The sequence below is a fragment of the Neovison vison genome, chromosome 3 (assembly GCF_020171115.1).
Source record: "Neovison vison isolate M4711 chromosome 3, ASM_NN_V1, whole genome shotgun sequence".
Classification (NCBI taxonomy): domain Eukaryota; kingdom Metazoa; phylum Chordata; class Mammalia; order Carnivora; family Mustelidae; genus Neogale; species Neogale vison.
In genome coordinates, this window is record NC_058093.1 from 62,889,915 (window position 1) to 62,907,795 (window position 17,881).

At 40.0% G+C, this 17,881-nt stretch overlaps 1 protein-coding gene across 1 annotated transcript in view; it reads right to left on the bottom strand.

Annotated features, from left to right (window-relative positions):
* TTC21B (tetratricopeptide repeat domain 21B) overlaps positions 1-17,881 on the bottom strand; it is a 77,238-nt gene that overhangs the window by 13,348 nt on the left and 46,009 nt on the right. Inside the window, exons 20-25 of the mRNA XM_044242253.1 lie at positions 15,583-15,771; positions 13,844-13,954; positions 12,779-12,860; positions 4,984-5,134; positions 4,634-4,795; positions 2,348-2,543 (exon numbers count right to left, since the gene is read on the bottom strand). Of these exons, the coding sequence (XP_044098188.1) occupies positions 2,348-2,543; positions 4,634-4,795; positions 4,984-5,134; positions 12,779-12,860; positions 13,844-13,954; positions 15,583-15,771 (891 nt within the window). The remainder of the gene's footprint in view (positions 1-2,347; positions 2,544-4,633; positions 4,796-4,983; positions 5,135-12,778; positions 12,861-13,843; positions 13,955-15,582; positions 15,772-17,881) is intronic.

Sequence of the window (17,881 nt, forward strand, 5' to 3'; positions counted from 1 at the left end):
CAAATCCAGCCAACTGGTAGTAGGTTTTGGAGACATGAGGGACATATCATCAATTATTGGGCACCGCTGACCCTTGCCTCCTTTTGTAGAAAGGAAAGAAAGTAGAGACCTGCTCTGAATTTGTTGGCCAGGTCCTAGGACATTCCAAGCCAAGAGGGGGCCTGTAAAAAGGTCCAGATCTAATGACATGCTAAAAATATCTCACACTATACATTTTAAAATAAGCCCTCTGATTTTAAATCAAACACATTGAGTTTGATTAGAATTAATTAGTTCCTCACAGCTTGATCACTAGTGAATGAACTCAAGAATAGTTTCAAAAGTATAAACCTGAGTTCCAAGCCCTGCATTAGACCCACATGTTTTTTTGGTGCAGACATCCTAAGGTGTTCAGCTGGCTTTTTCTGTCTTTCTCAGTCACTCTGAGCTGCACCGAGTTTAGACCACTGAGGACAAGAAGGCCATGTTATACAACGCCTGTTATACAACAATGGTTCAAGGTGACGGGATGAAAGCAGGTGGAAACACTCTGCACGGGTTTAACTAATCTTGTACTGCTTCCTCCCCTGACTTCCTGTCATGTAACTCTTTTCAGTCTGAACACCACATAGTGTCGTGAATATACAGGATGCTTCCCTGCCTCCTTGCCTTTGCTCATATTTCCCCCCTGCCTCCAGAATGTATCTTCTCTGCCTATGCCTGTGAAAATGCAATTTATCGTAGTTCTTCTTAAATCAAAAAACTTGTCCACAAAAAGGCCTTCCCCACTCTCCTAATATTAGAGCTTGATGAAAATAATTTTCATTATTTTATTTCCTACAGCACTTTTACCTGCAACTCTAGAACAGAATATAATGGATTTGGGTTTGTACGCAGTCAGTATGCTTTGCTTCATCTTCCCTGGACTGTGATAAACTTGACAGAAGAGACTATCTTGGTTTATCTTTGCAATTCCCACTGTCCTTAGCATCCACTGGCTGCTTAATGAATATTCATTACATTTAATACATTCAGCTTATGAGTTAAAAGGGAAAAAATGCAAGATAAAACTCACTGTTTCTGAAACTTCAGTTCATGCATCAGTCTTTGGCTGGTGCGGTCAGTAGACAGACTTGAGGATAGCGTATTACTAATCACATATGTACGAATGGTAAAAATAATGCAGTCTCACCAACACAAAAAAATGGTATTTCTAGGAAACAGCCTCAATGTTACTCAGGGCTTTTGGTATTCTCTCAAACCTTGCACTTTAAACTCTCTCTCCTACTTTCGGGTCTCAGTTTGCCAGCCACTGTCATCCCTGTGGCCACCCCCTGAGAGCATTACTTCAGGGCAACAGAAAGCCCTGCTCTAGGATGTTGCTGCTGCAGGAGCTACCCTACTGTTTAGTTCCAAGGTGGCTTACAGTGGCCATAAAACGCCATCCAGGATACGTGTTCCCAAACGGCAAGAGGAGCTGCAGGTCCCCCAAAGCTCTCCCGGGTCCTAGAAGGCAGCAGGAAGGGGCCCTTCAGGGAGTTTTCAGTAGCTTACTGCTACCGCCGGGACCACTGAACCACGAGGAAACACAGCAAAGTTCTGCAAACCCTCTGAGAGACACACACTATGAGTTTTCAGGGGCGTACAACACTGGTGAGTGGAAGAACACGAAATCCAGAGAGTACGCTTAGAACTAGTTATTCCCCACTGCTCACGGAGTGGGCATCTAGAGTCCTTTCCTTAATACCAAACACTTGAAGAAATACAGAATCTTTTGAGGGAAGGAAACACAGAGTGCCCAGAGAGTGAGAAGGTGGATCTGAGTGAGCTGGAAAGAGAAGAAAGCCTCTCCTCTAATTGTTATTATTGTTATTACTATTATAACTGCAGGGGGTTATTTCAGTGTTGCTAAAAAACACACCATTATTCCCATGCCTGAATTATAAGCTGTCAGTACTGATCCCATGTAGCCTTAGAGCTGGAAACATTTCAAGTTTGGCGAAGTGAAAAGGTGAGCTATCAAGGCAGCCAGGTGTTTATTTTCACTTAGTCACTTAAGTGAAACAACACAGAAATTCTCCAGACAATAAGGCCATTCCTTTGAGAATTAATTTATGCCCTTTTGAAGAATTGCCTTTCTCTAGAATTTACCATTCTAATAGAAAAAACATACCAACAACATGTCAAAACAGCAACAACATAGTATCTTCTAGAAATGAAGGTACATTATGTGGAATTACGCCAAGCTGTAGAGGCAATTTTTACTTGTAATTCGGTCATTCTTCAGAGAATACATAGCTAACTGAAATACATATTTCTATACTGTCAAGGAAAGAGAATATAAAGCTGAAAAAGGAAATCTACTGACCTCAGATGTTGCTATTTCGGTGAAGGTATTCAAGGCTTGCTCAACGTTAGACTTCTGTTTGGTAGCGACCAGGCAATAGTTTTCCATGATGCGAAGCTGGACGTGACCCTGAATGGTCTGAGGTTTTAGTTCTTTTAGGAGTTTTTCTGCTGTTCTCACTGCCAACTGCACAGACTCTTGCTTCTCAGTTGAATTACTGTGTACAATTAAAAATAAATCTCTTACGTCTATGACTCATGAAATAAAATTCCCTGAGATTAGAATGAGCCCTAGGGCCCACTGGTTTCTTTTCTGTCGCTAATTTGAAGTAATCCTTTTGCAGAATGTCACTCATTCTCTTCTGATACAAAGTGAACCGAAGTTATAATGCATTACATTTAAACAAAATGAGTACACCTTTAATAAAGCACTATTAAACATTTTTCCACTTTAGACTGAAGAAAAAAATTGGACAGTATCTACATGGATAAGTGCGTTCATTTCTGCTAATATGAAATAAGAATTTAGGATAAGTGGAATCATATAATTATCAAGTGGTAGATCTACTCAGAAAATGGAAGGAAAGAAAGGAGGGAGTAAAAAGTGACTGAGCTTGCTGAAGCACCTACTTTGTGCCAAGCACTGCAGTATTTTTAGCTCCCTATTCGACTCTCAGAAAAGCAGCTTCGTATCTGGGGCGCCTGGGTGGCTCAGGTGGTTAGGTTAGGCATCTGCCTTCAGCTCAGGTCTTGATCCCACTGAGACCCTCCACTCCTCACGCAGCAGGGAGCCCGCTTCTCCCTCTGCCCCTTCCCCCACCCTGCTTGTGCTTATGTTCTCTCAAATGAATAGCATCTTAAAAAAATAAAAAAATAAAAGAAACTACACACCTATGAAAATGTTGTAAATTTCAAGAACAATAAAAATTTGAATATGTAATATCAATTATTTTTTTAAACCAATTAATAAAAGGAAACTATATTCTCAAAGCCCAATCACTAAAGCCATTGGTCTTTTCCTCAGGCTTTAGCCTTTATCTTATCTAGAACATTTCGCATCATTAGCTACCTGCTTCAGAGTTCCCCTCCTTTGCCTTCTGTAACATTACATAGTGTTGGGTCTCTTCCTACTACAATGATTGCCCGTTTCTGGCCTCCCTTCCCCTTCAATCCCCTTAAATGTCAGCCTGCCCAAACTTCAGTTCTCAAACTTCTGTCCCTGCATTCTATTTGCAAAGAGGCACTCACTGGGTTCCAACGACCTACTCTGAGCATCTGTCTCCCAGACCTGTATCTGCAGCTATGACCTCCCTCTTGTTTTCTATTTTCAACTATTTGCTAGAAATTTCCAGAAAGATAGTCTGCAGTTGCACAACAGTACAGTACCTTAACCTTTTTTCAACTATTTGCTAGAAATTTCCAGAAAGATAGTCTGCAGTTGCACAACAGTACAGTACCTTAACCTTTCTAACACAAACGTAAACAAATGGTCTCTATAATCCACGGCTTCAAATGTGTCATTAAAACCTCTCAGCTGTCTGGTTCTAATTTTTTCTCAGTCCCCTGTTCACCATCCCTCGACTGCTTTGCACTGCTCGGGTTTCTATGAATTCTTGTAACACTTAATATCCATTTCACCCATTTCTGTTTTGTCAGAGACTGGTATCAGATACTGTCTGGCCTCCCAGGTGAATCAGATGCTCCTGAAGGCAGAAACTTCCTTACACACCTCATACATTTACATCTTTACACACTCCCTAACGTGCTTTGCCCAATTCTGGGAACAGCAGCAAACATGGGATGACAGCAGTGACAGCAATTACTCACAGTGCACTACAGGGCTCCGGGAGGGGCTTTGCGGCCACAGAGAACTCAGTCCACGTGTTGCCCCGCCCTGTACTACTACATTAGACAGGTTAACTCTGAGCGTAGTTCATAACGTTGTTGCAGGGAGAAAATAAGACAATGCATACCAAGTATGAAGCACAGGGTATGGCACAGAACTACCATTTGCGAAGGGGTTACTACTATTTTGAGGACAGCTTTGCTAACGTAATCACATTCTACAGTTCATCCTGTTCTCAACAGAGTAACTAGGGGAGCATCTTTGTAACATGCGTATTCTGATTTTGGAAACCTCCTAAAAGCATGTCCTGCTTGTTTCAGAGAACAGCTGTTCTAGTTATGATTTTTTCATCTGACCTTTCATTAGTGTTGTCCTAGAATTGAGCCCTCTTTTACAAGGTATACTTGTCTATCCCAAATAAATGTTTTCAGAAAAAGGATAATTTGTCAAACGGCAACTCACCCCAGGTCTCCATCCAGATTTTCAAATACTTCGCCCCCAACAGTTTCATTATCTGGATTCAGACAGATTTCTATCATGTTATAGAGGGCATTTTGGCCCCAGTCACTGTCTTTCCGAGCTTTATTAAAATGTCGAAGAGCATCATTTGGTTCTCCAGTATACCTTGTTAGGAGTTAAAAAAAAAAAAATCACTTATTTTAATGGTTGAGTCATTTATAATCTCTTTGGTAAATAAAGTCAATATATTTTAAAATGTAGATCTATCTTAAGACAAAGGAAAGCTTATTCTACTTCATTCACAACGAGAAAAAATAAACTATTATGTAGGATTTATTCACCGATAGATTTACCAAAGATAGAGTCCTTTACAGTATTGAAATCCTGGCTCCAATTTTGCTCTGGAGTTACGTTTTTCAGCCATTAAGAAAAATCTTGGAACATCCTCAAGTTTTCCACATCTTCTCAAGAAATCAATTAAACGAGATAATGTCATATAATTATCTAGAAACAAAGTATATTTCAGATACAGACAGTATTTTGTATTTCTTGTTTTGACAGTTATAATCCTACTTCATTAAAGGATAGTTTATGTCAAATGCAGGAGAATTTAAATACAATCAAAAGGAATGCCTCGAAGGTTATAAATCCCTAAAGAGACTATATGAGCAATTAGATAAGGGTTTGGTTGGTTTGGACAATGAGAGAATGAATTTTATCTATAAAATACAAGCCAATCTATAAACATGTACATTTGTTGTAATTTAATTATCAACTGTTCCTGGGAACAAAACCTAGAAACAGTCTCTGCATTGGTCATCTAAACTCCACCTGTAAAATTCAGGAGGGTTGATGAGATTGCACAGGTGAGTCTATCTGTGACTTCCTTATTCACTACAGCTAGGAAGAGGATGAGAACAGTACCTTTTCATTATAATGTTTGGGGTGGGCAATTGGAAATTTTACTTCAAACTTTCCTTAATATGCATATGTGACTAATGTACTAGATGCTAGCTTACTATAATATAACTGTAATAAGTCAGTCTGAGTACTTTAATCCCATTTTATCTTCTTCTAAAAAAAATAATTAATTTAGTTCTTTGGTGTATAATTTCCTGGCAGGTTCCTAGAAAGACTTCTCCCAATTCTGTTTATTTCTTTTGCACAACTGAAATACTAAGTTTTGAGAAAAATGTAATAAATATTTTTAAGATTGTAAAAATAATGCAGACACTTTAGAAAATTTGGGAAAAAGACAGAAAAAGAAAAGTATAAAGAAGGGGAAAAACAATCACTCCTATTCGCACCAGCTAAAGATTACCATATTTTGGTACATTTCCTCTCATATATTGATGAGTGAAAACCATCCTATTGCTATTTAAAAACTTATTTCTTTGTTTACATATGTACAAAGTTGTAGTCACACCTGAGGTTTTAATTTTGGCCTAACATTGGTACAGTAAACATTTCCCAAATGCCAATAAATGGTCTTCAAAAACATACTTCAATGGCTGCATACGTCTATTCTATTGATGGCTCACATTTTATTTCTCTGTAGTTGTCCTTTGCAGTAATTTGGGCTCCCAAGTTTCAGTTACCACACGGTAACTCATGGTAGTAGATTTGCAAAAATCCTCATTATATAAGCTATGCTGATTTTGTTTAAGGGTTAGAATTAAAACACAAAATCAAAAGCTTTTTAAGCAATTTATCTTTGATTTTATATCCTAAGAGAAAATATCACTATGATCCAGCAATCCACTTCTGGGTATATAGGCGAAAGAACCAAAAGCGGGGAACCAAGCCAATATTTGTGTACCAGTGTTTGTGGCACCGTCACTCCCAACGGCCAGAAAGCTGAAACAACTCCAGTGTTCATCATCAGATGAATGGATACATAAAGATGTGGTGTATATACGCACACAATGGAGTATTATTTGGCCTTAAAAAGGAAGGGAATTCTGACACATGCTACAACACGGATGAACCTGGAAAACATTATACGAAGTGAAATAAGCCAGGCACAAAAGGACAAGTATCATATGGTTCCATTCTACATCAAGTATGTCTAGTAGTCAAATTCACAAAAAGGGAGAATGGTGGTTGCCAGGGGATGGGGAGAGGGGAGCATGGGGAGTTACTGTTTAACGGGGACTGAATTTTAGTTTGGGATGATGAAGTTCTGAAGATAAATAATGGTGAAGGTTACAAAATAATCTGAATGTATTTAATGTCCTTGAACTGAACACTTAAAAAATGGCTAAAATGTAAATTTTATCTTAAGTATTTTATGTTATGTTATAAATAAAAAATATTTAAAAGAAGAACCTCTGTAGGCTTTATAATTATCTACTGAATTGTATGATGTCAAGATAATCCAGGTTATAATGACCCCATCATCATTTGCCTTCCTTGATCTATAATCTTGAGTCTCAAGATTTTGTTCTTCCTGCCTTTTGGCATCACTAAAAAGCAGAAACATGGTAAGACTATAGCTTCAGAAGAAGAGGATTCAAATATCGGTCTTGTCTTTTAGCTGTGCAAATTCAAGCAAATTATTAAAATTCTCGGAGTCAAGAATTACTTGACTTAAAACAGGGTTATATTTATTTTCTTAAAACAGGATTATAATCTTGACCCTCAAAATGTCACTGATACCAGATAAAATAAAGCCATGAAAGAGCTTTAAAAATACAATGGTCATTAGGAATATTTACAATTCCAAAAGTTTTGATAGGAACCAGGGATATCTACCTATAATAAACTCACAGAACTAGAAACTGTATTAGATTAGAGAGATATGTAAAGGTTAAAATTTCTGGCTGAAGTTTTTTTTGTATGCTATTGCTAATATGTGCAAAGCATGACATTGCTAATATTATTTAAAGTCAACCCACAGAGGCCTTGGGGGGCCCTATCACCTTCTAATATTACTGAAATGTATTATTAGTTTAAATTATAATTACCACTGATAGATTAAATTACATTAACTTGTCTCTTGGTTAACCACAAAATTTGACAGAAGGCAAACTTCTGTACTTAAGGAATCCATTGAAAACTGAAATGGATTACATTCTAAAAAAATGTAGCCCATACTTATTGATGGATAGTGAGAAGATTTCAAAATAATTACAGTGTGATGTGATGTGGCATGAATAAGTGCTAAGGAATTACAGCACACGGAATTCGTCACTTTGCCTAGAGGAGGCAGGAGGTTTTGCACAGAATCAGACTTGTGGGCAGCCTGAAGGCTAAGAGGAGGATCTTGCCAGACAAAGCCATTCCAAGAGGCAGATGGTGTGCGCAGAGACAGAGCAGTGGAGCCCAGAGAGTGCTAAGTCCTAGATATTAAACTGGAGGAAGAGGCCTGAGAAATACAAATGGACCAATAATTTAGGGCCATCTGATTATCAAAATAATGCCATGATTTTAGCCTCAACCTGGAGAGCCATCTTAAATTTTTAAACCAAGGAATAGCTTCTGATTTATAAAAGTGATAGGAGAGTCCTATGAAGGTATGGAGTAGCCAGAGCCAGAGCCGAGAGGCTGGAAGGTGAATGGGGAGAGGGGAGAACGGCCCCAGTGAAAGCCGGGGGCCAGGACAGGGCAGGCTATGTGTGATGCAGGCTCTTCAGCAAACAGAACTGATGTGACTTGTTCAGCAGTTAGTGTCAGGGGAGGGAAAACCCAGGATGGGGATTTGGAGAGAAGAAGTGTCACCTGTTAAGAGAAGAGTCATTCTTTCTATAAGAAGGATTTGCTACTAGCTAGGTTAAGTCAAACTAGACATCACATTTCTTTCTTTTCTTTTCTTTTTTTTTTTTTTTTAAGATTTTACTTATTCATTTGACACAGAGAGAGAGAGAGATCACAGGTAGGCATAGACGCAGGCAGAGAGAGAAGGGGAAGCAGGCCCCCTGCTGAGCAGAGAGCCCGATGCAGGGCTCCATCCCAGGACCCTGAGATCATGACCTGAGCCAAAGGCAGAGGCTTAACCCACTGAGCCACCCAGGCGCCCCGACAGTACATTTCTAAGGTAAGCTAAAATACAGCATTAACTTAAGGTATAACATGTGCTGCCAAGGATGTCCTATAATTCATGCACAAAGTATAGATATGTAAGTCTGACAAAACACATCTGTGAATGGAGTCCTACTGGGAATAAAGCATAGAATACATAAAATATGAGAGACAGTAACAATTTTCTCAACATTTTGTGTTTTTCAATAAGTAGGTATTTGAGTCATTTATTGATCCATTCAACCAGTAAACATTTCTTCTGCACCATCTACATGTCAGGCAGGGATGTAAGATGAACACGACATGATCGCCAACGCAGGGAGTTTGCAGTCTTAGGGAGAAGACAAATAAATGTATGCATAAAGTTTCCAGAACTGGGGCGATTAACTCATCCCAGTTTGTTGAGTCTTTCTTTTAGTATTAAAAGTCCCACATTGGGGGCGCCTGGGTGGCTCAGTGGGTTAAAGCCTCTGCCTTTGGCTCAGGTCATGATCCCTGGGTCCTGGGATCGAGCCCACATCGGGCTCTCTGCTCAACAGAGAGCTTGCTTTCCTTCCTCTCTCTGCCTGCCTCTCTGTCTATCAAATAAATAAATAAAATCTTAAAAAAAAAAAAAAAAAGTCCCACATTGTCCAGGAGATCCTCCAGTCTCGGGCAGATGCCAGTGGATGGTCACCCTACTCAGCATCACATGAGGCATCTTATGAGAAAGGTGGTGGCAGCAAGATACAGGTTTTTGGCAAAGGGTAAGTAGGTTTTGGATTAGGTGTTGGGAAAGACAGAGAAGGAGAAGAAGAAAGAAGGCAAAGTATACTATAGGCAAAAGGAAAAAGAAACACACAAAGATTTGGAGGTGTGGGTGTATGTCATTTGATAACTGATTATTTCTGGAGTACAAGATCCTTATACTAAATTTATAAATAATTTATTTTGTATTTGTTCATAAACAGTCCAAAGTTGGCAATCGACTAAGCCAATGTGACTACTATTTATTTGAAAAGAATGCTGATGTTGAGTTACCGGCTGAGACAAAACACACATGGCAGGTGAGGGCGTCTTCAAATCTCCTATGTGAACACACCAGTGCCATCAATACCTTAAAAATATTTGCAAGGGCAGAGGTGTGTTTTTTAAAGAAATCAGGTTGGATTACTCTCAGAGGGAAGTGCTACAATATGTGAACAGCTTGAGACAGAATGAAAATAGTATGTATAGCTCTTTAAGAGGTGGTTCAGAAACGCAGGAAAGGATACAACCGAGTCTGGAACCCAGGAGAGAAATGGCACAAGAAAAATAACTTAGGCTTAAGGAAAGCAAGAATCCACTTTGGGCAAGCGAGCCGGTAGGATGGGCCTGGATTTTGGACTGCTACAGAGTAGAAGAGGTAAGGTTTTGACGTAATTAACACACAGCGGAAGCTGGACCAAGGAGGCCAAGAAACAACCGCGTGGCCTGAGGCAATCCGGAGGTAGGAGAACACTTAAAAATATAATAAAAACAATACAAAGAAAAATGCTGATATGACCACAAAGACAGATAGTACTTTTTTGCTTTCAACTTGACCCTGGCCAGGGATATTTATAGGCAGAAAGTGTTGTTCTCAAATGCAAACTTTTTAGAAGCATTAGTAACTACAACAGGGAGAGGACATCTGGTTCTTTAAGTTGCCCTACTTGAGGGGCAGCTGCCCTGTTGTCCACGCTGCCCAGACCAGGCAGCTCTGACTGCCCACATCACCCCGCCATGAAGGCATCAGGGTTTACAAGAACCGAATGACAGCTTTCGGCCTCCTCTGAGACTTCAAACTCTCCATGGTAGAAACAGAAGTAACACATATTACTGTTTGTACCCTCCTTTCCTGTTTCCCCTTTCCTTTGCTCCTTCCACTCTTCTTTCTAGTCAAAATTCACTGAGCCCCGAGCCAGCCAGATACTGTTCTAAAACCTGGGAGCACAGCAACGAAGACAACTCCCTGGCCACTTGACGTGTATGTTCTAGGATTTGTAATTTTTGTTTTGTTTTGTTTTGCAAGGGTGAGATACAAAAACAAAACGCAAGATAGAAAGATGGAGAGAGCAGTGAGAAGCGCTGCTGATCCAGGACGGCCGTGGAAGGGCGCCCCCAGGAAGCGGCATGGCTGGCACCATGTCCTGAAAGAAGGAATTTGCCGCCACCAGGCTGTCTGGGAGAAGCACATTCCAGGAAGGCGGAAGAGCAGGGCACTAATCTGCTTGGACTGTTGCCTACCTAATATCTACCATCCCTTTCCTCCTCACTATCAGAATTCGGATTTTATCCAATGTGGCACTGTGTTCAGCTAAAAGATGACATTTCCTACCATCTTTGGGAGCCATGAAGGTGCTTCTAGAAAGGAGTTTTTAAAAGGAAAAAAAAAAAAAAGATGGCTCACAAGGGAGGTATGCCTTTCAGCCCACCTCTGCCCCAGCCTCCCTTCCCCATCCAGACCCTGGAACACTGAGGCTAGAGGTGCGGTCATCCTGGACTGCGAGGTAACGGAAGTTAGGTTGGTGACGACTGACGAAAAAGGCAGAGGACTCAGGTGTCCTGATGACACTGTGGACCCTCCATGCCACTCCCTGCATAACTTACTTTTAAATTTCTTTTACAGAAGCGAGAAATAAAAAGCCATAATTATTTAGGCCACTGGAATCGAGGTGGGGAGTCCCCGCTCCTTTCAGCTGAAAGCGTTTCTCAACTGTCTAGTGGAAAGGAACAGAAACCAAGGTGTGCTATGACAACGGAGCAGTCATAATCGATGTGACAGAGGATGACGATGGCTGAGCCCAGGTGGCAGCAGCACAAGGGGTAAAAGGGGATGGGGTTCCAGAGAGACCTTGAAGGTAGAGCAAACGGATCGGCTGGTAGGCGGGATGTGGTACAGAGAAAGATGAGCCGGGGGTCACTGTAAGAATTAGGGCCTGACTAAGGGGGTAAATGGTGATGCTATTTACTGAGGTGAGGTATGGAGAAGGAGCAGATTTGAAGGGAAAGATCAACCGTTCTCCACCGACACGTTAAGCCGGAGATCCCGGGACAGTGGAATGGGAACGTGCACAGATCGTGGTGTGTGTGAGGCAGGACGGGAGATACGCATCTGCGAGACACCAGCACACACATGGGCTGTAAAGCCACGGGCCAGGATGAAGTCACCCAGCGGGCTTGAATGTATAAAAAAAGAGAAAGTTCAAGAGCCAAGGTCTAGAATATTCTGAGATTTACAGGTCATAAAGAGGAAATGGATCAAACAAAGGGGTGGGCAGCGGAAAGAAGAAAACCCAGGGAAGCCTAGCCCGCCAGCAGGCAAGTGGAGAAAGTCCTTCATGAGGGAGGGGAGAAGCTGCGCTCAGCAGGAGGACAGGCCGAGCAGGCGGAGAGCTGAGAAATGAAGGCAGGACCCGGCAGAAGCGGCCGGCCGCCCCCGCAGAAGCAGCTTCCCTCACTGCGGGAGCTGCGCAGAAGGGACACAGCCCGGCTGGAAACGGCTTCAAAACTGCTGCGAGGCAATTTGCTAGAAAAGGAAATGGAAGAATGGAGCAGTCGATGGAAGGAGAGTTAAGAATTAGTTTTTACTTATTAATATATTTAGCAAGGGGCTGCCACAGCATGTTTGTGTGCGGAGGGGGAAACGCCGGTGGAGCAGGAGAGAGACAGAAGTCTGGCATGTGGGACGGCAGACCTGCGGAAGAGGACCGCTGGGAGCAGGCACACTTGGTGACAGGTGGATGGAGACATTCTCTTCCAGTTGCTCATATTTTCCTACTCAAACAGGAGGTAACATTTTTAGCTGAGAACAAGGAACGGGCAGAGTGGACTGGAGGTTTGAGGAGGGAAGAGAAAGCGTAAAAAGTAGGTGGGTGAGTGAATCATTACAGAAATATAGCAGGACGGCCAGGCCGCATCTGAGGGCCCACGGAGGCCTGTGGTCATCATTTAAAGCAAAGCCAGTCCACGGGGTAACATTTTCCTCATACCTATCCCAGCTGCTCAAGGGCAAGTGTGGACCAAGCAGACAGCAGGGCTCCACTGAGGCTTCCAGGCTTCCATAACAGCCAAAAAGAGGAGAAAGAAGTGATTGCATTAGAAAAAACATCATCAATGGATATTTACCTGGTTTGCGTTCTAAAAGCTGCTGTAAATGAAACACTGCTTGTTCATAGTCCTGTTTTCTGAACATGAGATCTGCCATCATCTATAAAGGTAAAAGTTGGTTCTAAAAATATTGCCATATGTTTTAGAAAGCACATCTTTCCTACCAAACAGAGTCAGGGCTATGCAAACACATATGAAACACATGAGGAGGGCAAAGGAGCCATTTAAAATTCAAGTATACCTTAAGCAAATTAGCACGGATATCAGCCTAACAGAAGATAATTAAGGATGTGAAACAGATCGCTCTGTTTGCAAAGCTTTATTTTTAGCAGAAAATATGTTTCAAGTGGTTATTTTAAAAACAGAAATTTGAAGGGAATTGCACACTCTATGTGTTATCATCGAGAAGATGCCTCCCTGGACTTGGCTAAAATGACGGGAAGATTAAAAAAATACAACCCCAAACACTCTTAAACCCTCAATATTTCAAAGGAATTTAAAATAAGCAAGATCTACTGAGCTTTTATTGTGTGTTTTAAAAGGGATACTTTTTATACTTCTTTTCAGTTATAATTATAACTTTCAATGAACCTCTAGCACCATCATCTATGTAGCTGTCTGAAAGCTAACGAACACCTCAACCCAGGAAAAATGGGAAAGCAAAGCGAAACTCCGAAAGACACCATCTTAGAATGATATACAGAGCTTTCTTCTGTAACTCCAAAAGTCCCACAAAAGCTTTAAAATGGGTCCAGTGTGTCTGGGCAAGTACTTAAAACAGTCTTCAGCCAACTGCAACTTTATCACAGGAACTCCTGACCAAGTGTCCTCTTTGGCATCGAGAAAAATTAATGAGGCCTGCAAGGGCAAGTAAAGGCCTGATCCAGGTTTCCATTCTTATTAAGACAAAAAAACTCTGGTCTTTACTGGTAAAATGTACCACAAATTTTAAAAATATCATTTCTTCCAAAAGCCAACACAAGCTAGGTCTCTCTAGTATTAGTTTTATGAGAAAAATTTGAAACCTCCCCATGGAATATAAAACACAACTGCCTTTATGGCACTGAAGTCTCAGGGACTAACCATGGTGGCGGCCTCATTGTCCTGGTCACTCTGGAGGAGGAGAGCACAGTGCCGTAGGCAGGCCTCAGGGTCATCCTGTATCAGGTATAATCGTGCCAGCTCCAACATTATCTACAGAGAAAGCACAAGGTCAGTCAGAAACTGTTTGGAATAAAATGTGAGTGAGGAAAATGTCTGGACACAGATTATGCCTTAGTTGACCAAAAGTGATGGCAATAAAAATGCCAGGTCTTGAGGAGGCAGGAAAACTATGGGCATATTCAGTTCTACTTTCTCGTATATACTGGAAACAGGGGAAAACCGGTAGCAACCTACTCGAAAGGTAGAGAGACATAAAGCATTATGAAAAAAACACCGGTCTTAAATCAGAGATTAGATTCTAGTACAGGCTTCTCCATGGTGGGCCCAAGTCCCTGTTATCACTCTAAACCTGTTTTCTCATTTGAAAAATAAAAGGCCTGGAGCAGATGATTTCTAAGGTATGCTTCAGATTTCACAACTTTCCCTCAGCCACCACTGAACAAGGTACCTGTTTGGTTATGCCTTAAGGGTTACTTTTGCCTTACATCTAAGTTGTATTCATATAAAAATATTCAATTTAAAACCTTAAATTCTAACATATGGCTATCTTTTGTTCCACATCATGAAATAATAAGTCAGTCAGAGAAAGACAAATACCATACGCTTTCACTCATATGTGTAATTTAAAGAAACAAAACAAGCAAAGGGGAAAAAAAGAAGAGATAGAGGCAAACCAAGAAAGACTCTTAACCACAGAGGACACACTGCTGGTTACCAGAGAGGAGGTGGGGGGGGGGGAGGGTCACACACGTGATGGGGATTAAGGAGGACACTTGCTGTGATGAGCCCTGGGTGATGTATGGAAGTGCTGACTCACTATATTGTACACCTGTAACTAATATTACCCTGTATGTTAACTGGAATTTAAATTAAAAGAAAAAGGGAAAAAAGAAGTATTCAGCCATATATAAGTTTTTTAAATTAATCATCTATCAAGATCTGAGAGAATAGGATTTTAATTTACACAACCAGAGATGTAAAGAAGTTTTCTATACCAATATTATCCTTACATTTATTCTCATGCTGAGCCACTTGAGGTAGGAGATTCAATCTAGTCACTTTTTTTGCACATCTAGCACCAAACAGCAATTGAAATACAGAGGTATACAACTGCAGTTTGGTAAACTGAACTGAATCACCTAGATTCAGATATTCAACATTGAGACATTGTTTTAAAGTGATTATTAAAACAGAGCTTACAGATTTATTTTATTTTAATTTATAAAAATTTTCCTATAATAATTTTAAAACTCTTAACATCATTAATTTAAGGCATCATATAAGGATTTCAAAGAATTTCTACAAACAGATGTTTATTTAGCTTGTGTTTTTATTACATTTCTTTTTTTTTTTTAAAAGATTTTATTTTTATTTATTTGTCAGAGAGGGAGAGAGAGCAAGCACAGGCAGACAGAGAGGCAGGCAGAGGCAGAGGGAGAAGCAGGCTCCCTGCCGAGCAAGGAGCCCGATGTGGGACTCGATCCCAGGACGCTGGGATCATGACCTGAGCCGAAGGCAGCTGCTCAACCAACTGAGCCACCCAGGCGTCCCCATTTCTTTTTTTACAAATAAGCTGGTGAGAATTTTACATTTGGGGCAACAATGTAACAGATGACATCTGGAATAAAAGGTGGTGACAATTTTATAAAGGTACTGACCTTATTATCTGTTTCACAATGAACAAGAGCCTCTCTATAAAACTTAATTGCTTTTTCATAGTCTCGCTGAGCAACAGAATGTTTTGCAATCCCTGCACAAATTTCAGCCGCTAAGTGTTTCTGTGCGGGAGCTGCGTCTGGCTGTTCCATCTGAACACGTTTTAGTACCCTAGCTTGTAATTCTCGAGCCTAGAAAAAAATAAGGATAAAAAGGAATTTAAAAAAGAAAGAGAAAATAAATTAAACAATTCCCAATAATCCACATGCAGCATAATTGCACAGATCTATTTAAGCATTACTGGCCCTCACTCTAACAAAGCCTGATCCAAAGAAAATGTCTTAATTGAGGTCTTAAACATGCGTTTGTTTGCAAATGAGCCAGCGTGCACATCTCTTTCCAAATGAAGTATAAGAAAATTACTGAGTCTTTTCCCACTGTTATAAGGATTATATACAGAAAGCTCAGGAAGGATGACATGCAACCATGAAACAAATATCTGAAAAAGAATCTAGATGTAATAAGTGGAAATGTAAAGTGTTTATTAAATTAATAAACTAGTATCTAAAAATTACTAAATCAAATATTGGCAGGTTTCAGAGAGTAAGTACATCCATATATTGTTGATGGAATACGAATGAGTCCAATCTTCACCCTAGCAAAACATGCTAACTTGATAAAACTAACCAGACTACTGAACTTTGTTGTTCCACTCTTAGGAAGGTATTATGGATATTACTTTGAAAAAAAAAAAGGAACCATTGTTATCTGTTATAAGGAAAAAACAATCTCTGTTCTTTTTTGTAAAAAGAAAAAAAACACAATAGCAACAAATCAGAAACTCAATAGCAACTCAAATGCCTAATGACAGGAAAATGACTAATCAGTTGGTGGTATATATGAGGTCCAATGCTGTACATAGATACCCAGAAAGAAGGCAGGGGTCTCAAGGTAAGAATGTACTGTAGGCTGCTGAATGGGAAGAGTTATCAACCTCATCGCCTACAGATTTGATTTCTGAAACACTGATACCTTCCTTTTGTAAGTGACAGAGAAATCCTATGTTTTAGGCCTTCACAACAAAATTTAACTTTGAGCTATAGATAAGCATCCACTAATGCATTCATGCATTCATTTAACAAAGAGTAAATGCCCACCATCTGCCACACATTCTGCTACAACAGGGAGCCCTTCTGGGGACTCCTGTCAAAATGTTGGTTGACAACTGGTATATGATGAAGATGGTCTAAAGCTGAGTATTCTTTAGAACCATGGGTCATAAAATTAAGGCATCATAATAAGCATTCTTTTGGAAACGAAAGAGGAAAGATTAGAAAATAATGCTGTATATAGTAGTAAAGGTTAATACTGTTTCCTGACATTTTTATTTTTGTTATATTAATGTGTGTTTTTTAAGTACAGAAGATATGTGTACATTTGTGTATTTCATGGTTTATATATGTAAATAATGGTGTGTAAGGTTTTACACACAGGTGCACAAACACACACACTCATAGACAAAAAACTCTGCAATAACTGGTCTAAATACAGTGATCGTTATCTTTCTGTCTTATAGTAACTTTTATACTTGTTGTGCCAGCTTAATTACTAATTCTGCCTTTTTCCCTTTCAAAAGTATTTTGACTTGAATGATAACATCTATGATCACCCTAGGTCTAAAAGATACACAGTTCATTCTCTGGATAGTCTAATTTTTATCTTCATCAACTAAATCTCTAAAACGTCAGGTAAGATATCATTAGCCTAACTTCCTAGAGAAACATTTTTATAAGTTAGATTTTGTGATGCTTTGCATTTTTTTTTTTTAAAGAGAGTTTATTTATTTGAGAGGGAGAGAGAAAGAGAGCATGCATTGGGGGAGTAGCAGAGGGAGAAGCAGGCTTCCACTGAGCAGGGAGCCGAGACGTGGGACTCAATCCCAGGACCCGAGACCATGATCTGAGCTAAAGGGAGACGCTTGACTGAGCCACCTAGGTGCCCCTATGCTTTGCATTTTCTTAAAGGTAAATAATCAGGGCAGATTCTTTTGAGAAAAAATTGTTTGCATTTATAATTAAAGGCATTTCATAAAATATGCTCAATTATTCTAAGTATATACAATGATCATTACAAAATATTTTCATACAGAATAAAATTCTCTCAAAGAATTGATATCATTCCCTATTTTTTTCCTTGGATTCCAGAAAGACAAGAACTAAATTTAATTTAATTATCGGTTATGGGGCGCCTGGGTGGCTCAGTGGATTAATTATCGGTTATGATAACTATGTTAACCTTGAC